Source organism: Centruroides vittatus, unplaced genomic scaffold, assembly GCF_030686945.1.
Source record: "Centruroides vittatus isolate TY-2023 unplaced genomic scaffold, ASM3068694v2 contig_549, whole genome shotgun sequence".
Taxonomy (NCBI): Eukaryota; Metazoa; Arthropoda; class Arachnida; order Scorpiones; family Buthidae; genus Centruroides; species Centruroides vittatus.
The window spans coordinates 6,394,164-6,418,118 of record NW_027122325.1 but is presented as its reverse complement, the minus strand read 5'-3'; the positions used below and the strand labels follow the sequence as shown (position 1 = coordinate 6,418,118).

Sequence of the window (23,955 nt, the reverse complement as noted above, 5' to 3'; positions counted from 1 at the left end):
TTAAACTTAATTATAATTTCTATACAAGTTCTGAATCCGTATAGTCCGGATTTTTAAAATATTTTTGCAGATTGTTATGTGATATCTGCAGATCAGTGGAGTAGGCTACATGTTACACTCTTGGATGCTGTTTTTCTATTCTTTTTTTTGGGCAATATACACTTTTCTCTTGATATACTGATGTTGCTGTTGAAGGATCTGGTTTCTTTCTCAACACTTCTAGTATTTTCATACAAAGATCACTCTCATTGTCTGCAAGGAACCTACATTTTCTTCCTCAGATTCTTTATCAAGCCATTTCAGAAACATTTCATAATGTTTGGTGATAGTACATATATAGAATATCACTTCACAATTAGAATTGTACCACTTCAAAAAAAAAAAAAAAAAAAAGACAAGGATCAGGGGCAGATCTAGGTTTTTTGGGGCCTAGGGCTTATTGAAGTCCAATGGGGTCCTATTTTTTGTTAGATTAAGAATCTTTAAATTGGGATTTAAAATTCAATTTTAACAACATCAAAATCAGATTTGAAATATATTTATTTATAAAATAGTGTCGAATGACAAACTTTATATTGATAAGTGCTCATTGTTAATGGAAAAGTATTAAAAATTTATGATGATAATTCAATTTTTGTGGGCCCTTGACACTTGGGGACCTAGAGCTTAAGCCCTATTAGTCCCTATGTAGATCCGCCCCTGCACAGGATTACTCATGGGTGAGCACTGCACTAACTTGTCCAACACAAATGAAACAAAGGAGGCACCGAAAGCATTAGCAATGACTATTATTTCTGATTCCAGTATCTTGTTGAAGGGGATGATACTCAGGAAAGAAGGTAGATGAGAAGTTGGCCACAAAACTTCCAAGCAGCCCAAGTTACAAGTGTTTGAAAATGAAAGGTGAGCACTGTGCAACATTCACTCGAGTAATGGTAGGTTAATTTAAATTATAATAAATATTAAATTTTTTTACAAGATTTTAAAAGTTATATGACAAATTATAACTTATTTTAAATCACTTTAGTAAATCTCTTCTTATCAATTTTAATTCTTTAATTATAAGTTGGAAAGTTATGATGGAATAAATTTCCTAAAGATATTTTGATACTTTTGCTACCATGATCAATAAACAAACTTTAATTATGGATTGATTAAAAAGGCTGACAAGGACTCATGTATGACTTTCCCAGCACTCATAGTGTTACATATAGCTTTAACTTTGTAAATTATCTGTTGATATTTTATAATAATTAATAATAATATAAAAATGATTTTTTAATAAAAAGACAAAAGGCCTATTTTTGGTGTTAGGAGTGACTTTTTAAAGAAACTGTAAATGCTAATGACAAATGAAACTTTCTTTAAGTCTGATCCCATTTGAGATAACCTATGACCCATCTCCCCACCCCTTCAGCCTTTAATTACCAAAATTTAATATCAGTGCCCTATATATAGAAATAAACCTATCAAGTTTGAAAAGTTTGGTTTAATCCTCCTGTCCTTCAGTCCTGAGAAATAATGCAAAATAGATGACAACAGTTTTATAAGAGGTTTTTGTTTTTACATTTTTGGCTCATGGAGTGTCAAAACATTGAGAAATGCAAAAAGACAGTCAAATTTTGAAGTCCCCAGATACTTTCCATAATTTCCCTATGTTATAAATTATATTACATAATAGCTAGCAACACATTTTCAAAACTAAAATTTAAGTACTTTATAATCTTAATCTGAACAAAACAGAAATTTTTTGAATTAAAAGTATTTTACATTGAAACATAACTGAACAGCAAAAGAATTTTTAAATTCTAATATATTTTTAAGACAAAAAGTTTATGAAATAATGAGCTATCAACCTATTGATAGAAAATAATACTATGATAAGGTTAATAAAAAGTTCTTTCATTCGGTATGTGGAAGTTTCAATAACGAATAACCTAATCGTTAATAATCTATTAATAAATCAAATAATGTTTATGTATAAAAATCACTTATTTTTCACATTTTAATAGATACAAACATTCATACATCTTACACACAAATTTGACTTTTTTCTTTGATAATCTGAACAGATTATCAGAAAGAAAAAAAAAGTCAAATTTAACAGATAATCAAGATTGCTGAAAAGTAGAAATACAGTTAAACCTGTAGGAAATGTGAATAATTCATTATATAGATAATGCACTGGTAGCAAATATTAAAAAAAAAACAAAAATGTATTTTGAATATTATATTAAATATATTTATGTATACCCAATTTGAATAGTTGAATTAATTGAATAATGTACTTCAACAGCCAAAAAATTTTCTAAAATAAGAAATTTGTTTTATGGAACTTTTTAATATGGAAGTCCAACTGTATTTAAGAGAAACCATATTGATAAAAATTAAACCTAAAGAGATTGAAAAATTAAAATATCAGTCATCAAATAACAAGCCAGATTTATCATCAGGCTATCTTTTATTCAGGCTAATTAAAGTGACCAGTATGGTTATATCTTTTCGTCTGGAAGCAAAGATTGGATGGAGGTTTAGGTAACAGCTGGCAATGCAACTGAACATATGAAAACATCAGGTTAAATAAATATTTTTTTAATGAGTTATTTAATTGTTATATCATTAAAAAAAAATAAGATAAAAGAAATATGGTGATTTTGTTTATGAATTCATAAGAAGAAAGTTTCTTCAGTTCATCTAGTTTTATTTTCAGTTCAAAATTTTAATCTGATATTTATTAAAACAAATAAGGTGAAGTGGATTTGAATTATACTAATTTGTTTTATGACAAAGTATGCAGTGACTAAAGTGACTAAAGTTGAAGAAATAGTAATGCTAGCATTTCTGGAAACTTAGCCACTTATTGTATCATACTATTGTTAAAATGTATTACTTCATTAAATTAACAAAAGTGGTTATTTCAACTTTATTTGCTTTATGAGTAAAGAGATAGAAGATAAACGTTTGCTAGTCTAAAAATAGATATTGACTGGAATAAGCAACAACCTTTAATCCAACAATTAATTATAATTAAATAGCAAAAGATCTTTGCTGCATTTATTTACTATCCTCAGGTTCAAAACATAAGAAATTGAATGGTTATAACATAGAATGTCACACATGGAAATTGATTAGACTTGAATATAAATGCACATCCAGTTTTAGTCTCTTTCAATTTATCAGATAAAAATTAGAGTTTATAAACAAAATATTTCGAAGGCTACACTTTAAATGTTTTTATGAAAAGGTATTTATAAAATTTATTCACTCTAAAATTCTTATAAACTTTAAAACTACATTTTTAATATAAATCTCTAAAATACCTTACTTTAAACTATATAAAATACATTTAAATATTTCAATTTGAAAATTTAACCATATATTTATATATTTTTGATTTATAAGTTAAATCAAGAATATATAATGATTTAAAACATCAAAATTTACAAAAAATCTTTATTCTTTAATTTAAACATTTAAAAATGTAACCGATAAAAACAAACTAAGATTGCATTTATTTATTAATATTCTATTGTATTTTCAATTGCGTTTCATAATAATTGCATATTTCAGATTTAATACCTGTTTAATTATAAGCACGTCACCCAGTAAAGCAGATTTAATACAGCCGGACGAGCAAGCCAACGACACAGCTCATTTTATTCGAAATGAACTATATTATTGTTTTGCTCATCCAGCCGTATTAAAGCTCTTCGGGCAACACACTATATTATTGCAATTATTTTTTTTTTTATTTCAGTACATCAAAAATGTTCTATAAAGTTTATAAACATCAAACAGTTTTACTATTATTTAATAACCGATAATTCCTGTAATAAATATAATGAAACAGTTAATTTAAATTGTTTTCCATTAATTTACTTGATCACTTCAGTAAACATTGACATCTGCAGAAAAATATATTCTTAATTGAGATAATACATTGCAAATAAATAATGCTTATTGTAATTATATTATAATTTAAATTTTTTCTTAATTTTATGACAATCAATTAATAACAAAATTAATTAAATATAATTAAATTCTTTAAAATGTTTATTAAATACAAAATTTCATACATGTTTTTAATTTTTTTTCTTCTAATATTTAAAAAAAAAATTTTGAATTAAAATGTATTTAATTATAAATAACTTTTATAAAAAATAAAAACGATATTACCTGACATTGAACAAAATATCTATTAGAAATTATTCGTAAAATGGACATTTTTCTCGACGGAATGAACTACTGAAAATCAACAAGTGATAAACGTGTAAAGTCTTTTCTAATACCCGATACGAACATTTCCCACAATTCAAATCTTATCGTATCACTTTGAAATCATTTTTTAAAATTATTAATTATAAAGGTTATTTATAAAATAGTTTTATTGAAATTTTATATTGTAATAATAAAATTCAATTATTTTTTTTTAGGAGGAAAAACGGAAAACGGAAAAAATTAATAATTTTATTCTCACTGAAGATACAAGAAATTTATATTATTTGTTGGAATAAATATAAAACAACCATTCAAAAAAAGAGACTATGCATAATATATAATTACTTTTCTTTTCCTGTTAATATAAAGCTATTATAGGAATAGATTGTATACTAATGTATATTGGAAATATTTTAGTAATTATTATGTAATATAAGCCTATATTAAATTTGTTTTTAATTTGTATGTGTCCTGCGTATTTGGAGTTACAATTTCTAGGCGCAAATAAGGTTAATCATAAAAACATGTTCCAGAATTCTATTTTTTATCATTGCATAATATATTCAGTGTTTTATTGATATATTATTCGGCGATAAAGTTATATAATATCTCTCTCTCTCTCTTTTTTTTATTTTAAAAAGCTTTTTATATAATTAATCGTTATAAAATGGCAAAAATCTTAATTTTGAGGTTTAGAATGAATTTTATAAAAAGAAGTAAACTTGTAAATGCTAATAACGAGTAAAATCTCCATTAGGTCAGATTCTACTAGAGATACGACACACCGCTTTATCTCCCCACCCCTCAACCTTTAACCTCCAAAATTTAATAGCATCAATTCCCCTAATACATAAACCTCCCTGAAAAATTTTTAAAATTTTTGACATGAAACACAGGCGTTATTAAGCTTCAAAAGGAGTGAATAAAATTTGGGCCCCCCAAATACACACATCCATACCTACAAAAAACCCCCCAAACTTTTTGCATTTCTCGACGATTCAAAACTGTAAAAATTTTGGGGAGTTATTTTTTGACCGATTGCCATATCTCCCCTCTGTTATATATAACATCCAGGAAAGTAATACAGTGGCCCCTCGTACTTGGAACGCCAAATTCGACAAAAATTCACTTCGGAGTTCGAACGATGCTTCAAATTTCGAACTGCGTGCAGAAATGCACTCAAAGCCTAAAATCAATTTATGAACAAAGAAAATCATCTCAAATTAGCAATAATGTGTTAAAATTCACAACTGTTCAACCCAATATAACCTATTGTGGCCGCCAGCGCCAGAGATCCCGAACACTGCCTGGCAACACTTGCCAACGAGATGTTGGCGGGCAACTTGTAAGAAAAAAGAAGCGCGAAAGTTCGCGGGTTTTTGCCTGGATGTTGGCCGAGGATGTCGGTGACAGTTCTCACCTTTTTAATAAAGTTTTTTGTTACTGTTCGTGTTTGTCTGCTTAGTTCTAAAGATCAGTAGGATCGAATGACAAAGTGGTGACCCGAACGTGATGCGATTAACGAACTACCTGGACTTTCGACTGAATTGGATAGTGAACAACTCTGTGTCTATGAAGGAACATTTTTAACAGGACATGCAGGTATGATCAGTTTCTGAATCGTAAATTCAATAAGACGACTAAGAGTGCGTGACTCGGGCTAAGCCTAATCAAAGACTATCCCGCTTTCCTTGTACCCGCATAGTTAGGCGCCCGAAATGGCGGAACAGAACGAGTTGGAAATCGGACGTGTACAGGCAAAAATGCCTATCTTCACTAAAACCAACATCAAATTATTTTTTGTGCAGCTAGACGCAGCTTTTGCCATTAATCGGATTACAAGTGAGAACACTAAGTATAACTATTTAATCAATTCCCTGGACGCGGAGATTCTATCTAACATCAGTGACTGGCCGGATGGCCGAGCGGTAAAGGTGGCAGCCTACCGCTCTGGGGGACCCGGGATTGAATCCGAACGGGTCGAGTAATCCCCAGGAATTTTTTCGGGGGGTGGTCCGTTCGGATATGTCGGGCCCCGTCCCTCACCACCCGGTCGCCCCATTGTGGGCCTGGCCGAACCCATAATGGGCCTACTAAAAGAGGCCCTCTTAGTGCCCACAGGGCGGAAAGAGTTAAAAAAAAAAAAAAAAAAAAAAACATCAGTGACTTAGTATTTGACCGTCCAGCCGAGGCTCCGTTTACTAAACTCAAAGATCGACTCCTCGAAATTTTTCAGAACTCCGCTGCTAGAGAGGCTAAAATTCTGCTTGAAGATCTGGCGTTAGGGGATCAGAAATCCAGCGTTTTACTCCGTAAAATGAGGGAGCTTTCAGCGGGCAAGATTATCGAAGAATTTCTTAGAAACTTGTGGCTCCAACGTCTCCCCAAAAATATTCAGACAGTTCTGGCTGTTAGCTGTGATGAACTAGACAAGCTAGCCATCCTTGCTGACAAGGTTGCTGAACTTACAGAACCAACCCAACTGGCCAGCATCAACTTAGAAGCCGACAATCCCGTAATCAAAAATCTCGAAATGCAGATTTTAGAACTCACAACGAAGGTTACAGAACTTAATGTATCGCGTACTGCTCGTCCCCGTTATCGTAGTAGAGAGAGAAACCAACATGACCCGAATTCGAGGTATCGCATTAGTTCACGCCCTCGAGGAAGAAGCCTCAACCGTCAGGGGTATTATTGTTACTACCATGATAAGTTTGGATCAGCCGCTAGGAAATGTCGTTCGCCGTGTTCCTTCGACCGAACTGCTGATCAGGGAAACGAGCGCAGCCAGCCGCAGTAACAGCCTGTGGGTCCAGCCTGGCTCCTAAATATAGCCGTCTGTTTGTGTATGACAACAAAACTGGCCTAAATTTCTTAATTGATTCTGGAGCAGATTTATCGATCATTCCCAATCGCACTAAGAATCAGCCTACAAAGGTTGAATTGTATGCTGCCAACGACTCTAAAATCTCGACGTATGGAACAAAGGTGCTAGAACTTGACCTCAACTTAAGACGTTCTTTCAGATGGGAATTTACCATAGCTGATGTGCAGAAGCCTATAATCGGTGCAGACTTTTTGGCCAACTTTGGACTCATTCTCGACATACGAAACAGATTACTGGTCGACCCCCTGACTTCCCTTACTACACGAGGAAGATATTATACAGGACCACCTACTACAGTCAAAACTATAATCAGAAATTCCCCAATGCAGGATATCCTCAAGGACTTTCCACATCTCACTCGTCCTCGACCGTTTTCAGATAAAGTCAGGCACAACACAGTGCATTATATCGAGACACACGGTCCACCCGTATTTGCCAAACCCCGTAGATTGCATCCGGCTCAGCTGCAAGTAGCAAAGCAAGAATTCCAGCACATGATGGAGTTAGGTATATGCAGACCATCAAAGTCCAACTGGGCTTCTCCCCTCCATATGGTGCCGAAGGGCTGTAACGATTGGAGACCTACTGGAGACTATCGTGCCCTGAATAGGATAACTGTTCCCGATCACTATCCAGTGCCACACATCCACGATTTTGGTCAAAGTCTACACGGAGCCCGAATATTTTCCAAGATCGATTTGGTTAGAGCCTTCCATCATATACCAGTTAACCCAGATGATGTGCCAAAGACAGCCATTACAACGCCATTTGGGCTATTTGAATTCGTTTTCCTCCCTTTTGGTCTCTGCAACGCAGCCCAATCATTCCAACGATTCATGCACGAAGTTTTGAAAGGCTTAAACTTTTGTTTTTCATACCTAGATGACATCCTCATTGCTAGCACTTCGTGGGAGGAACATAAGATGCACATGCGGCAAGTGTTTCAACGCCTTGACAAGTACGGTCTGCAAATCAATGCATCCAAGTGTACTTTTGCTGCTCCACATGTATCATTCTTAGGATACATGGTGTCTCCCCACGGCGTTATGCCACTTCCAGAACGTGTATCTGCCATAACTCAACAGAAGCGACCACAGACCCTCAAACAACTGAGAAGGTTCTTAGGCATCTTGAACTTCTATCGTAGGTTCCTACCCCATGCGGCCCATCACCAAGCTCCTTTACACGACCTACTTAAAGGAGCAAAGAAAAACGACCAGCGCGAGATTAAATGGACTGACAATTCGATTCAGGCATTTGAGTCATGTAAGTCACAATTAGCAGATGCCACCTTACTACATCATCCTTCACCAAGTGCTACCCTTGCACTTCACGTCGATGCATCCGATTCTGCTGTGGGCGCTGCCCTTCATCAAGTTACAGCACAAGGTCTCCAGCCACTGGCGTTCTTTTCCCGCAAACTGAGTAACTCTCAGCGTCAGTATTCTGCATACGACCGAGAACTTCTGGCTGTGTATTTGGCTGTGAAACATTTCCGGTTTATGCTGGAAGCACGACAGTTCACCATTTACACAGACCATAAACCATTAACGTTTGCCTTCCAGCAACGACACGATAAGTGTACACCCCGTCAGTTGAGACATCTTGATTTTATAGGACAATTCTCAACAGACATCAGACACATAAAGGGGATCGATAACGTTCCAGCTGATGCTCTTTCCCGTATTGAATCAATTAGTAGCCCATCTATAGATTATAGCAAAATTGCAAAAGACCAACAGCAAGATCCTGAGCTCCAGTCTCTCCTGACTTCAAGTGACTCATCACTTGTACTTAAGAAGTTTAAACTTCCTGATAGTGATGTCGAAATTTACTGTGATGTATCGACAGGTCGCATTCGTCCATACATTCCGCCTAGTTATCGTCGCACTGCTTTCAACACTGTCCATAACCTGTCCCATCCAGGTGTAAGGAGCTCAACAAGATTGGTAAAAGCAAAATTTGTTTGGCCATCCATCAGTAAAGACTGCCAGACATGGTCTCGCACCTGCATTTCTTGTCAACGATCGAAGATCCAGAGACATGTCGCTAGCCCTTTGGGAACCTTTCCTATTCCAGACGCTAGATTTTTAAATATTCATATTGACATTGTTGGTCCATTGCCACCTTCCAACGGCTCAACATATTGCCTCACAATCATCGATAGATTTTCTCGTTGGCCTGAAGCAATCCCGTTGCCAGATATAGCAGCTGAAACAGTAGCTTCAGCCCTGTACTCAGGCTGGATATCTCGCTTTGGAGTGCCTGCCCAAATAACATCTGACCAAGGACGGCAATTCGAATCTGGCTTATTTAAATCCCTCACTCAACTTCTTGGTACCCAAAGAGTTAGGACAACAGCATACCATCCAATTGCAAATGGCATTGTTGAACGCTTTCATCGTTCACTTAAAACTGCCATCAAGTGTCACTCTACTGAAAGATGGACGGAAGTGCTACCTACAGTCTTGTTAGGATTGCGAACTGCGCTCCGTGAAGACACCAATACTACCGCGGCTGAGATGCTCTATGGCACCAGCCTCCGACTGCCTGGAGAGTTTTTCGTCCCAGGTTCTCAGGACGTCAATCCATGTTCTTTCGTCGAAAAACTCAGGACGATGATGGCAAACTTAAAACCAGTGCCTGTGGTGCACCACTCCTACCGCAACCCATTTATCCACAAAGAACTGCAGTCATGTTCCCACGTATTTCTTCGCAATGATGCTGTACGGAAGCCCTTGCAGCCTCCATACGATGGACCCTACGAAGTCGTGTCACGTGGTAGCAAGACATTCACTCTATGCATAAAAGGAAAAGAAACTGTAGTTTCTATTGATCGACTGAAACCGGCTTTTATTCTCGCAGCGAGTGAGTCGGACCAGTTACCCCCAACGTCTCCAATGCCAAGACCAGCGCCAACTAAACGTACCACAGACAATCCAGCCCCAACGCGACAAACTACCACACGCTCTGGCCGACATGTAACCTTTCCCGCTCGTTTCGTGTCGCAGACACTGGTGGGGGAGTAGCTGTGGCCGCCAGCGCCAGAGATCCCGAACACTGCCTGGCAACACTTGCCAACGAGAGTTGGCTGGCAACTTGTAGAAAAAGAAGCGCGAAAGTTCGCGGGTTTTTGCCTGGATGTTGGCCGAGGATGTCGGTGACAGTTCTCACCTTTTTAATAAAGTTTTTTTGTTACTGTTCGTGTTTGTCTGCTTAGTTCTAAAGATCAGTAGGATCGAATGACAAACTTATTAATCATTGGGGCCGGATGACCGAGCGGTTAAGATGGCAGCCTACCACTCTGGGAGACCTGGGTTCAAAATATCCCTAGGAATGGGGATATTTCGGGGGGGGGTCCGTTCGGATATGTCGGGCTCCGTCCCCCACCACCCGGCCGCCCCATTGTGGTCCTGGCTGAACCCATAATGGGTCTGCTAAAAAGAGGCCCTTGTAGTGCCCACAGGGCGGAAAGAGCTAAAAAAGAAAACACATTAATCATGGCATCCGAGAAGTGTGTGGAAGCAACGAAGTCTAACTGGAAAGAGAAAGGCTTGGAAAAGGCTAAATAGATAAGCAACAATTTATTGTGACATCGTCATAATGCCGTCATAATTTTTAATTTATTTGATTTAAAGTATATGTTCTCCACCTCAAATTAGTAGTGATTTGTCCCTATACATCATACTTTACCATTAGCAATAGAATCGTGCCGGTCTTTTTTCTAATATGACATATCTATTATTAGGACTTATTATACTAGATAACTGGTTCTGCAAATTAAGTAAACAATATCAGAAAAAACAGTCTTTATTTATCACGAGATTAAATTATTATATTAAGGACACAAAGGCATATAAATTGACTAAGAGGGCTTCTTTTAGCAAGCCCATTACGGGTTCGGCAGAAAACGTGGTGAAGGACAGAGTCCGACATATCTGGACGGACCACACCTCAAAAATTCCTGAGGATTTATCGACCCGTCCAGATTCGAATCCGGGTTCCTTAGAGTGGTAGGCTGTCACCTTGACCGCTCGACCATCCGGCTGTCCGGGCCGGTCATCTAACTCTTTTTAGGGGTAATTTTTGAATTTAAAGAACGTGACTTCGGGTTTGCGTCATATATAGTTAATCGGGTCTCCTGTCTCTAATCCTTCCATATCTGGTCTCGCATTCATCTATCTAACTCCATTCTCGAGATTAAGGAATGACAGACGGACTGACGATGACTAGGAATTTATACGTCTACATTTATTTTCAAATTGCAGTCCAAAAAGGAATTTACGAGAAGCATGAAAGCAGTACACGTACAGTACGGCGGATCTGGCGGTCATGTCTAAGATGCCAAACTCGACGGCGTGTGATCAGTAAATGCAATTTTTATTTTATTATACATTATTTACGTATTTTATTTATTGCTTTCGTATTTTTATTTATTATCGGTCACTTAATTGCGTTATTTTTATCTTAAATTACATGTATTTGCTATTTTAAGTTTATCGAAATATATATTGCTAAGGCTCTGAGAATGCATTAATTTGATTTCCATTATTTCTAATGGGAAAAACTGCTTCTGACTTCAAACGATTCGGAGTTCGAACGGCCCTCATGAATTAAATTCGAAGTAATAGGCATCACTGTATATATAATATTTATGGAGAGATATTAGCATTTATAGTTTAATAGATTTTTTTAAAATGAATTTTATTAATATTTAGTTTAAAGTTAATGTCAGTTCTAGGTTTATAAATAATTAGCAGACAGACCCGGTGTTACCTGGATAAAGCAAGTAATCTTTTAATATATCAATAGTTTCCCATTGATTAACATTGACACATAAGAATTATCTAAATATTAATATCTTGTGACAAGACCTAATGTGAAAAAAGAATTATTGGAAGAAGATGGTGTGGACTTCCATGACATTACAGACTTCCATGTTCCTGTGAAACTCCTGACTTTTACGTGGGGGAAACGAAAAGGAAACTGCAAGTAAGGTTGTGGGAACACCTGGCCTCGATACGTCTTAAAATTAATACTTCTCCAATATTTTTACATTGTCGGGCTAATAATTGTTCTATCGATATTAATAATATTAAAATATTACATCGGGAAAAAATGTAATTAAGCGAAAATTTAAATAACATTACGCAATCATTATGCAAACCAGCATAATGAATTTGAATAATGGTGTGATTACTGCGGAATGTTGGAATAGCTGAATCGGATATAAAGATTGTACGCGAAGTATTGACTGTGTGGATGATGTTTCTGTTGCTGTTGGATGACTTGCATCAAAGTTTCTTTGGAAAAAAGCCCTACTGAAGAGGACGTTTACGGCGAAATGCATTTGGGGTAATATAATATGAATAATAAAAAATATTTTTCTTTCTCAAGATTTACCTGTTTGCCTTACAATTTTTAATTTTATTCGGGTTTGTTTTTAAGTAAACAGATTAGAGTACTGTAAAATTTCTAGCCTCCGTACGTCAGAAAAGAGTGGAGATTAATTCTTCTTCTTCAATTTAATTTAATATGGAGATTGTAGCCTTTGCGGCTCTTTCTCTGACCGACGTTGCCAGTTGCTAAGTGAAACGGCTAGTGAGGCTAATGTAGCGCTCCAGCGCCGCCACGTGTTGACTAGGAGTGATGGAGGCCGGCGGCCAGTAGATAGGTGTCAGCGTGCGCACCAGAGACATGTTTAGGGTCATCGTGTTGCCTAGGTCCTTGTGGGCTATAGTGTATTTGGGGCAATGTAGCCAGTAATGAAGTGTAGTTTCCGCTGCGCCACAATGGGGGCACCCCGGGGAGTCGTGTAGATGCCGTGAGTAAAGGAAAGCATGTAACGGGGCCGTCTCGGTCCGGAGCCGGGCCAAAAGCGTCTCTGCGTGGCGAGATGACGCGCAACTGTACCTCCAGGGGGCGAAAGGGCGTAGGTGGTCCCGTCCTTTGTTGCGGAGCACCACTGACCAGGAATCCGTCAGGGTGCTGATGGTGGTGTCCTGCAAAGCCCGGGTGAGGTCGTGTGGCGTGAGAGGTTTCCAGATGGAGCCACAGAGCGGGTTGCGGCGGGCCGCTTTGTCGGCCGCCTCGTTGATCGGGATGTTGGTATGGCCCGGTGTCCAACCGATGACGATGGGCACCGTGTGGGCGCTGACCATGGCCGCGAGATCGATGATGATAGGTGGTGATGAGAACGAGACGCTAGCCATGGCCTGGATGACCGAGCGGCTGTCAGAGAAGATTATGGTGGGTTTGGCAAGCGGGGCGCCTATGTGGATTGCGCGCAGGATACTCTGGGCTTCTGCCCCGAAGACGCAGCAGTAATTGTGCAGGGACCAGGTCTCTGTTTTGTTTGTGTTCGAGAAGACCACGCCGATGGCGTTCCGAGTACTGGACTTGGATGCGTCCGCGCCTAGACAGAGCCAGCCGGCCATTTTTCAGCGACAGTCTCCTGGAAACGGACGCTCGTGACAACTGGTGGGTCGGTGGACGAAGTGGGGTAGTCGTCTAGACTGATGTGTGAATGGAGTGCTTGGTGGCACGCAACGCTAGCGATAGATGAGTAACATAAGATGGCCTTCCCGGCGGTAACGGGATATGACCTGGTACACGTAAGGTTCCTGGTGACGGCGCCACCGATAAAAGTCCATACTGGAGGCGTTTTGGTAGAGGTCGTGAAGTGGGCTAAACCTGCCCCTCGAGTCGAGGGGTAGGTTCCGACCCGGGCGGCAAGCCTAGGGGGCGGCGCGAGCCGCCTTAAAAAAAAGGGAAAAATTAATTTATCATTAAATTAATATAATACATAAATATTATTCTAAATATTATCATTAAAATACTACTATTCTAATATTATTTGAATATATGTACTATTCTAAATATTATTAATTATATTTCAAATTCAAATTTTATATACACAACTTATTCAGGCCACAACAAGTGGCAAGTATAACAGTTTCTTGTTTTAACTCGTCTTAAGCTATTTTTCACGTCGGTCGCGAGGAAGATTTTACAGGAAAATACTCGTCTGTGGTCAAAGCATAGAAATGCACGCACCGGGATAATTTCTTTTATTTTAATTTTAAACGTGTAATCGTGTAAATCGCAACAGCTTAAAAAGTTTTTGTTTGATATCGTGGTTAGAGAGACAGTAAAAATTAAAGGTGAGTACATACATTAATTTGATTATATTTTGCTTTTGCGCGGTTAAATAAAATTTAAATAATATTTTGTTAAATTAAATTTATATTGTGTAACAAATTTATAACTTAAATAATAATACCAACATAATAACAATAGTAAAACATTTTTCTTTTTTTTATTAGTAAAATATAGTTTAATTAAAGATTAGCATAATCTTAATATTTTTTTGTTTTGATTAAAAATGTTGAAATTTTCAGACAAAATAAAAAATTTTGTAAAGTTTCCTTTCAAAAGTTGGTATTTTTCGAAAAACAAAGCTTAATTAATTTATGCTTCTTTAAATCTTCGAAAACAAAATTTTTTCGACGAATCATAACTTGGATTCATTTTTTTTTTTTTTTTGGTAGATGTCTGATAATCGAAAAAGGCTTTCTGGCGCACAGTACAGAAAAAGAAAGCGTGAAAAGGAAGAATTAGTTAAAAAGGCTAGTGGTTCACTCGAAACGTTTTTAATCTCAACAACATCACAGGAGGCACCATCAAGTTCCCAAGCTCGAGATGTAAATGTGACGGAGACCGAATTCATAGTGGTCAGTAGCGGGGAAAAAAAGGAGGACTCGTCGAATACCAAAACTACAATGGAAGCAGGTGTTTTATTAAAAGAACAAAGTCCTGAAGAAGTAAGTTTTGAAAATGAAAATCTTCATGTTCATGAGGATCCTAACTATTGGCCTGGTGTTTTATTGGATAAAATTAAATTAACTCTGATAGAGTTAGGGCCTACCCAACTGACAGAAGCTGATATAACGTTTCCTTTAAATAAATACAATAGAGGTTTCTCGTCTATTTATTATAAAAAAAAACTGTGTAATGGGGAAATAATTCCAAGAGTTTGGCTGGTGTATTCTAAATCAAAAGACTGTGTATATTGTTTTCCTTGCAAAATATTTAAAACTTTTTCTAGTGGTTTAGTTGAGGGTTATAATGATTGGAGACATTTAAGTCAGGTTATAGAACGACATGAAAAATCAAAAGGTCACATTTGTAATACAAAATCTTGGATTGATCTAAAACAATCAATTTCTTCTAAAACGACAACTGATTCACTAAATGAGAAATTAATAAACATGGAAAAAGATAGATGGGTTTCTGTTTTAAAAATTATAATTTATGTTGTTAAATTTTTAGCCGGTCAAAATTTGAGTTTTAGGGGTGAAAATAACAAGATATATGAGCAACAAAATGGAAACTTTTTAAAATTAATTGAAACAATTGCAAACTTTAATGATACGATATCCGATCATATTAACAGGATTAGAAAAACTCCATCAAATATGCCTCATTATTTAGGTGTTCATATTCAAAACGAACTAATTTCCCTTCTGGGAGAGAAAATAAGACATGAAATTATATCTATGTTAAAAGCTAGTAAATATTTTTCTATTATTTTAGATTCGACTCCTGATGTAAGTCACAAAGACCAACTTACTGTTGTAGTAAGGTTTGTTTTATTAAATAATAAATCAAAGCAAATAGAAATTAGGGAGCATTTTTTGGGATTCATTTCAATATCAGATTCGACAGGACAAGGCTTAACCAATGTTTTATTGGATTTTTTGGAGACTCACAACATTTGTTTAGGAGATTTAAGGGGGCAGGGTTACGATAATGGTGCGAATATGAAGGGTCGCAATAATGGTTTACAAAAAAAAATTCTTGAATTAAACCCTAGAGCTTTTTACGTGCCTTGTGCGGCCCATAGCTTAAATTTAGTTGTTAATGACGCTGCAAAAGCGTCTTTAGAAATTACAAATTTCTTTGCTATTGTGCAGGAACTTTACGTTTTCTTTTCTGCATCGACTAAACGTTGGCAAGTTTTAAAAGATGAAATCCCAACTTTATCATTAAAACCTTTTTCTAGTACTAGATGGGAAAGTAGAATAGATGCTTTGAAAGTTCTTAGATACAATTTGGCAAAAATATATGACGCTTTATTTGCACTTTATTCTGATAATAGCAGAGACCCTGAAACCAGAAATATGGCAAATTCATTACTCTTAAAAATCAAGTCGTTTAAATTTATTTGTTCTATTATTACATGGAATATTGTGTTAACAAAAATTAATATTGCAAGTAAAGTGATGCAGGAGTCAGATTCTACACTACCTAATATCGTTTTAATCTTGGAGCAGACGAAAACTTATTTATCTAATATTAGATCAAATGAAGGTTTTAATGATATTTTAGAAGAGGCCAAAAAAATTGCCGATGATATCGACTGTGACCCTTCGTTTCCTCCGATTAATATTGTGAGACCCCGAACAAAAAAGCGATTATTTGATTACGAGTGTGAAGACGAGGCACCTAAAGACCCGGCTGACCAATTCAAAATTAATTTTTACTTTGTAATATTGGACACCGCATTATCAAAATTGGAAGAAAGGTTCGAGCAAATAAAGCAGCATGATACATTGTTTAATTTTCTTAACAACCTATATAATTTCCTTCAAATGGATAAATCAATTAGATTTGCAAAATGTAAAGCTCTAGAGAATAGTTTATGTGATCCATGTAAAAATCAAAAAGATATTTTAGCTCAAGATTTATATGATGAAATTGACAATGTTGCACCCTATATTTCCTCTGAAATGAACGCATTGAATGTTATTAACTACCTATTCACAAATAACCTCATCTATCTATTTCCAAATTTAGTAATTTCTATACGAATTTTCTTAACATTACCTGTCACAGTAGCTAGTGGGGAAAGAAGCTTTTCCAAACTTAAAATAATAAAAAATTATCTACGATCCACAATGGGGCAAGAAAGGCTTTCAGACTTATCCATTATTAGTATTGAAAAAGAGCTGTCAGAAAATATAGATGTGTCTAACATTGTTAAGACATTTGCATTAAAAAAGGCTAGAAAAGCAAACTTTACTGTATAACTTATTAGTAGAAATAGTAGATATGTTAGCATCCTTGCCTGTATGTATGAATTATGTATTTATTTCTTTATTACATTACAAATAAGTTGTAACATTATATTCTATTAAATAAACTGTGTATATTTGTACAATTTTTTTTTAACTTAAATTTACTTTATCTTTTTTATTTGTAAATTTTCAACAACTTTGGGGGAAGGGGCGGCAAAATTATTCTCCCACCCGGGCGGCAGATACCCTAGGAACGGCCCTGCCCTCGACATTTGAGCCGCCGCATGGGAGAGTGTTCTGAGACGTAGCCTGGGCCATAATGGCACGTAACCAGTTTCTGTGTAAAGTGATAGGAGAGGGGTCGTCTTGGGCATGCCTAGCGCCATTCGTAATGCGGCGTGGAGGGGTTTCTCAATGCGATTGATGGTGGTGGGCGGAGCGCCATCCAGGAGCGGTGCTCCAAACTCTGCCATTGGGCTGAGAACCACAAAGAAAAGCCTGAGGAGCTCTGCTGTGCGAGCACCGCCACGGCGGTATGTGAAGTATTTCAGGAAAGATCCCGCTCTGGTCAGTTTTGTGCGTATGAAAGTCTCGTGGGCCGTCCACATGAACGTATGACAGAAATGCATACCCAGGACTTGTATAGATGGTGCGTTGCGGATTCTCCCCGAAGGCAGTGTCAGCGCTATTGGCGGGCGGTTATGTTTAGGTGACAGGTCCATGACAGCGCTTTTGGTTACGGAGAAGGAGAGGCTCCATCTGGCCGCCCAGTGGGTCAAATGGTCAAGCGCACTTTGCGCGCGGATGGTGGCCTGAGTGAGGCTGGTACTCGTAACGAGAAGAAAGAGGTTGTCCGCGTATAGGATTGCCTTGACGTTCAGAGGAATGCCCTCCCAGAGGTCCGCCATGTAGCTGGTGAACAGAAAAGGCGCTAGAACGCTGCCCTGCGGGACACCCTGTATGAGAGTGTGGTACGATGACAGCGCGCCTCTCCAGCGAACCCGGAAAGTGCACTGGAGTAGGAAAGAGGAAAGCCAGTGTGACGTCCGGCCTCCAACGCCCAAGGAAGACAGCTTTGCCAGAATGCCATGGTGACAGACAGAATCATACGCTCCCTCCAGATCGAGGGCGATCAAATACGTCCATCGGCGCTGTGCCCGAGCTACAGCAATGTGGTGATGTATGGTGATCAGAGCTTCCTGGACGCCGCGATAAGATAAGAAACCGAAATGGTGGGGATGGAAGTGGTTTGTGTGCATTGCGTGTGCCTGAAAGCGATGCACGACAAAGTGTTCAAAGATCTTGGCGAGATGTGACGTCGGGGATATTGGTCTGTACGAGCCGCAGCTTGTAGCGGGCCGGCTCGGTTTAGCGATGGAGATGATTGTAGCAGTTTTCCAATCGGGGACAGGTCCTGGAAATCCAGAACTCATTGAAGAGGTCCAGAAGGGTGTGGAGGCCGGCAATCGGGAGCGCCCTTAGGGCCCAGGTGCCGATGCTGTCCAAGCCAGGTGTGGTGTTGCGAATCTGGCGGAGTGCGCGGACCAGTTTCCGGATGTGAAAAGGGCGGTCGTCGCTTGTCGTTGTAAGCTGGAAGGGTGCCGAGAGGGGAGCAAAAGCTCCGATTGGGCGAGTCCTCCCGAAGAAGTCGGCTAGTGCTTCCGCCTGTTGAAGCAGTGTTAGGAGGGTGGTGGGGTCTGGATGATGTTCTGGGTATTTGCTGTTGCCAGTGGGCTATGCAGCCGGCGGAAGATCCGAAAAAGTGTAGAGTGAGAGGGAGGGGACGCATATATGCTGTTCCACCACTCGCGGCGGGAGTGGGGGACCTTGCGACGAAGCGCAGCCCCCAGTTTTTTGTAGGTGTTCCACCAAGTGATCGATGCTAACTGACGGGCCTGCCTAAAGGTGCGGCGTTTCTTGGCCCGTAGGCGGCTGCATGCTGGGGTCCACCAAGGGGGCAGTCCCCTGGGAAGGGCTGCACGGCCTTTGGTTGAGTCTGTGAGTGCCGCGCGGATCTTATTGATTAACGAATGGTAGTCGTTGGGGTGAGGCTCCCCCTCCGTCTAGCTTTGGCTGATGTTGGAAGCATACTTGTCCCAATTCGTGTGCCAGCGTATTTGTGTAGCGGCCGGGGGCCGATGGTGCCTGTTAGGGACATAGTAAACAGCACCAGAGCGTGGTCGCTGGTGTGTGTATTTGTGCTGGTGCTCCAGGCAATCGTCCCCATAAGATCGGGTGAGCCGAGGGTAATATCGATGGCTGAAGCGCCTCCTTGGCGGAAGTGGGTGGGCTTCCCCGTATTAAGGCAACTGAAATCGGCTGTCATAAGCCAGTTGGATACGGTTCGGCCCGCCCCGTCGGAGCGCCTGCACTCATCATCCCATAAGGGATGATGGGCATTCCAGTCACCTCCGATGATGCGCGGCTGATGGTGGTTGTGTGTGAGAGAATCTAGCATGTCCTCGGTAAGGTCACCATGCGAGGCATAAACGTTGATGACAAAGAGGGGCGTCCCCGTTACGTAGATCAGTGCTTCTTGGTATTCGAGGCCCTGGATGGTGGGGTTTTGCGAGCGGTACTGGGCTGGCCAACGGTGGGCTATAGCTGTAAGTAGACCGCCTCCCTGGGCCGTGGTGCAGTCTGCCCAAAACAGAGTGTACCCCGGTAGCGAGAAGGGTATATCTGGCGTCAGAAGAGTCTCCTGGATGATGATGATATCCGCGTCGCAGTACCACTCTGCGGTTAGGAGGAGGTCGCGTTTCGATCGAATCCCCCGCGCGTTCCATTGTATGAAACGGAGAGTGTGTTGGTTGTTCGGAGAATTAGCCAGTTGAATGTTGTGTTTTTTGCTGGCGGCGACGGAGTTTAGCTGACTCGGCTGGTGTGGGCGTGTTGAGGTCTTCATAGGGAGGGGCATGGGATGGACCTGGAGCTGATTGGGATTTCATGTCCGACCATGGGTCGTCCGTGTCGGCGTTGTTGTTGTGGTTGGTTTGTTGTGTTTGGCCCCTTTCTTCTTTTTGTTTCGTTGTGTGTCAGCTGTTGTTTCCGCCGTGAGGGAAGGGCATTTGTTTGGTATTGGTGTGGCCATTGCCTGTTCCGGACCTGGAGGTCAGTCAGGTGGGGGCGATGTCGAGATGGGCGTTTCTGATCGTGGGTGGGCAGTTTGACAAAGGTTCCGTATCTCCGCTCAGAGAGCTGCCACGGTAGACTCGAGTTGGCTAACGTGGTGTAGAAGGGTCGCAAGGTCTCCCTGCATGTCATTGGGGGAGCTGGTTGTATCGCGAAGCCGGCGAGGGGCTGGCCACCAACCTCTTGCGCATTTTTGGTGGCGGCGGTTACCGCCTGAGCGAAGGTGCAAGGGGGGGGCATGTTGGGTTCGCTTTGCCTCAGCGTATGAAACGTGCTGGAGGGCGCTGAATTTTAGAAGTTGTGCTTCATGGCGGAAGATCGGGCAGTTTGGGGAGTCGACGCTGTGTTTCCTTCCACAGCGCATGCACCCTCTGTCGGTGGTGGTACAGTTGGTTGGGTCGTGGTCAGCCCCACAGTTGGGACAACGGCGGCGTCCCCGGCAAGTGCGGGCAGAGTGACCGAAGGATAGACAACGTCCACACATGCGCGGCCAGCGGATGTAGTGCGTACATGGGTAGCGCTGATAAAATATTGTCATGTAGTTAATCGGGGCAGCTCTGGCCACCAACACGTAGACGGTGGGACTTGGGAGGGTAATGGTGTTCTCAGTTCGCGTGAAAGGGCGAATTTCGATGACCAGGTGATCAGCCGCTGTGAGGGCCTCGTAAATCTCTTGTACTGTTATCGAGGGGTCGACCCCCCGAAGGAGGTATGCCGTGAGGGCTGAGTCTGGGGCCAATCGACTGCAAACTGGGGATCCGGCGAGGGTGTCGATTTGGAGGGCTGCCTCAGTGGTGTGGGAGTTCCGTGTCTTCAGGATGAGAAAACCCCCTCGGGAGAATCTGACGTCTGTGAGAAGGTCTGGGTGGAGGAAGTGCGGTTGGAGCGCCGCGTGCAAGTCTGCCGGACGTAGGCGATGGAGGGGATCATGTCCCTCCAAAAAGACGGTATAAAGATGGTCCGGGGAAGATCTGGACGAATGGATCTAAGTTTGTCCAGCTCTGAAAGCGGAGAAAAGAGGCGAAAATCGGCGAGGACGGGGCTCGGCACAGCGGCCGGCGGTGTCGGCTCCTCTCCCGAGGCCTGCGAGACCTCCACGCTGAGTGAAAGCCAAAAAAGAAAAGAAAACTCCTACCTGCACTAACTATCACGGGGGCGGGGACGGAAGCGAGGAAAAAACTAACACTTCTGGCCGTCGAACGCGTGCTAGGTCAGCGGGCTGGAAACGCAAATAACCAAATTCAAAGCGGAGGCAAAGAAAGGTGTCCGTTCCGATTGAAACCGAAACCGAAACCGAAACTCCTAGATTAATTTTCCGTGTACTAACATATATAGTACAAATAAGAAAAAGAATGATTTTATCTGACTCCATCGGTTTTAAGATAAAAATTTCTTCGAAAAAAACTCTTATCTTTTACATTATTTTATTATTATAAATATTTATAAATATTAATAATTTTATATATTTATAAAATCGCCGATCGTGTGTTTAAGAAATAGTTTCATAAAAAAAAACTGTCTGAACAGAATCACATTATGACGACCATTTCACACAAACGAAACTTAACCTACGTTCGACCTTCGTTGTCTTATAGAAGAATGACGTATCTATCTCGCATGATATTAGCGAGGTTGAGGCCGAAGTTTTAAACGCGAAAACAGTACGTCGGACGTTGAGCGCCGCTTTCCTGTAAGCCTAGAAGTTTGACAATAGCGTTTGGAAAGTCAGTGGAATCATGCTCGACATTCCAAACGCCAATGTCAAACTTCTAGGCTTACAGGAAAGTGGCGCCGAACGTCCGACGTACACGTTTTCGCGTTTAAAACTTTGGCCTCGACCTCGCTATTATATTTTCCAAAAATCTTAAGACCTAATACCGCTCGTTTAGAAAATAGGACTGATATTTTGATACTGTTAAATCAGTGTTGAATCACTCTCGAGTAAATCGATTCAATAATGTGATTGTCCGAAACAGTGAACCGACTGAACTAGTTGATTTCCTTATTTTTATGTCTTAGTTAAGTCCACATTTAACTTTTGAATAAAATAATTAAGCTGAAATTTATTATAATTTTATGTAATTGTGCATAAAATGAAGTCACGACTAATAAATATGAACTATATACTCTTTTTAAAACGCTTTTATTTAACTTGCTTTGTATCGTCTTCAAATCTTGCAATTCAAATATACTTCTTATCAAGTCTGATGACAATGCATTTTAATAATGTTTTAGGGAATGGCCCCACCCTTATCATCTTTCCTACCCTGAAATTTAATAAACATTACCAAATGTAGAATTTAAAAAGCAATTATTATATACGAAATTGTTCCCCTTTTTAAAAGAAATGTCCCGGTGTCTCGGCAAATTTTGTCGGGACGGCCACTTGTTCCGTATATTTAGCAAAAGAAATGACAAATTCAAATTTCAAAATCATTTTATACGAAGCAAGAAAATAATTACATTTAAGGTATCCAACTTGGTTAATTAAACATTTTTTCAAATTTTAACTGGACGACTTATTAAATAAAATCTCATTATACTCAAAAATTAGTCTAGCAGTTGTCAAAATTATCACCATTTTAACGTTTTCGACCTACCCTGAAGGTCTTTTTCAGGATTGAACGAACATTCCATTATTGGAATTTCCTGATTACTATTTTATATAATGTTGTAAAGAGCAGAGAAATGTTAAAATACAACAACTATTTCATTTAGAACTATGTTCGCTCTGTTGAGGAATCATTTCTATTCTCTAATCATCAATGTAAAATAAAATTACATTATTTATTTTTTGATAATTCAGCTTGTAGTATTTTATTTAATCATTAGCAGCATCAGCTATATAATAATTGGATTGACGAAGGACATTGTATCGTAAATGAATGGCTCTAAACTTTTTTGCATTCTTGCGCCTTACCAAAAAATTCAAGTATTTTTATGTACAGGGAGTCATCCCGTGCTTTCAGGCCAACATTGGAGCGGCCGGGTTGTGATATAATCGGAAAAGACCGCACACGAAAGATGGCCGAGCGGTTAACGTGGCAGCCTTCAGCCCTGGGGGACCCGGGATCGAATCAGAAGAGTCGAAAAATCCCCAGGAATTTTTCAGGGGGTGATCCATTCGGATAAATCGGGCCCCGTACCAGTGCCGTAACTAGGGTGGTGACAGCGGTGCCCAGGCACAGGGCGTAGACTTTGGGGGGGGCGCAGAAATGACCTGGATCAAGTTTTGGGTCATAATTTTAGGGCATAGTTACAGATGCTTTCACCGGGCGCATAAAAGGCTAGTTACGGCGCTGCCCCGTACTCACTACCCGTCCGCCCCATTGTGACCGAATCCATAATGGTCTTGCTAAAAAGATGCTCTCTTAGTGCCCACAAGAGGAAAATTATTAAAAAAAGACCGCACACGAAAAATTTACGGGGTTTTTCGTCCTCCCGGATTAGATCCTGGATCCCCAGGGCGGTAAGTTGACCATAGTCATTCGTTCGGAAAAATTTAAACATTAAAAATATTTTACATTATATTTTTAAAAAATTATCTCTAAATTAAATTTTAAATGCATTTAATTATAAGGTTTAAAGATTATATATTTGATTCGTATCCTGAAGTTATTTTAAATGTAAAATTTTTAT

General features: G+C 39.6%; 3 protein-coding genes across 4 annotated transcripts in view; 1 reads left to right on the top strand and 2 right to left on the bottom strand.

Annotated features, from left to right (window-relative positions):
* The window catches only part of LOC136978766 (probable citrate synthase 2, mitochondrial), a 45,879-nt gene extending 41,567 nt beyond the window's left edge, over window positions 1–4,312 (bottom strand). The window contains exon 1 of the mRNA XM_067274590.1: window positions 4,177–4,312. Coding sequence (XP_067130691.1) covers window positions 4,177–4,224 — 48 coding nt within the window. The 5' untranslated portion in view covers window positions 4,225–4,312. The remainder of the gene's footprint in view (window positions 1–4,176) is intronic.
* Window positions 4,313–12,690: 8,378 nt separating this feature from the next.
* On the bottom strand, window positions 12,691–13,542 carry LOC136978619 (uncharacterized). The gene has a single exon (XM_067274359.1). The coding sequence runs from the start codon at window positions 13,540–13,542 to the stop codon at window positions 12,691–12,693; it is 852 nt and encodes a 283-aa protein (XP_067130460.1).
* Window positions 13,543–13,898: 356 nt separating this feature from the next.
* Window positions 13,899–17,338, top strand: LOC136978752 (zinc finger MYM-type protein 1-like). 2 transcript variants are annotated; one of them, XM_067274557.1, is made up of 2 exons: window positions 13,899–14,268; window positions 14,656–17,338. In XM_067274557.1, the coding sequence occupies exon 2, from the start codon at window positions 14,656–14,658 to the stop codon at window positions 17,194–17,196; it is 2,541 nt and encodes an 846-aa protein (XP_067130658.1). In that variant the 5' UTR covers window positions 13,899–14,268; the 3' UTR covers window positions 17,197–17,338. The 2 variants fall into 2 exon arrangements, with proteins under 2 accessions (XP_067130658.1, XP_067130657.1); XM_067274556.1 differs by lacking the exon at window positions 13,899–14,268 and adding an exon at window positions 14,412–14,541.
* Window positions 17,339–23,955: the final 6,617 nt, after the last annotated feature.

Excerpts from the sequence above, each read along its gene's own strand:
- LOC136978619 (XM_067274359.1), bottom strand. The coding sequence starts at position 13,542 with ATGGCCGGCTGGCTCTGTCTAGGCGCGGACGCATCCAAGTCCAGTACT.
- LOC136978752 (XM_067274557.1), top strand. The coding sequence starts at position 14,656 with ATGTCTGATAATCGAAAAAGGCTTTCTGGCGCACAGTACAGAAAAAGA.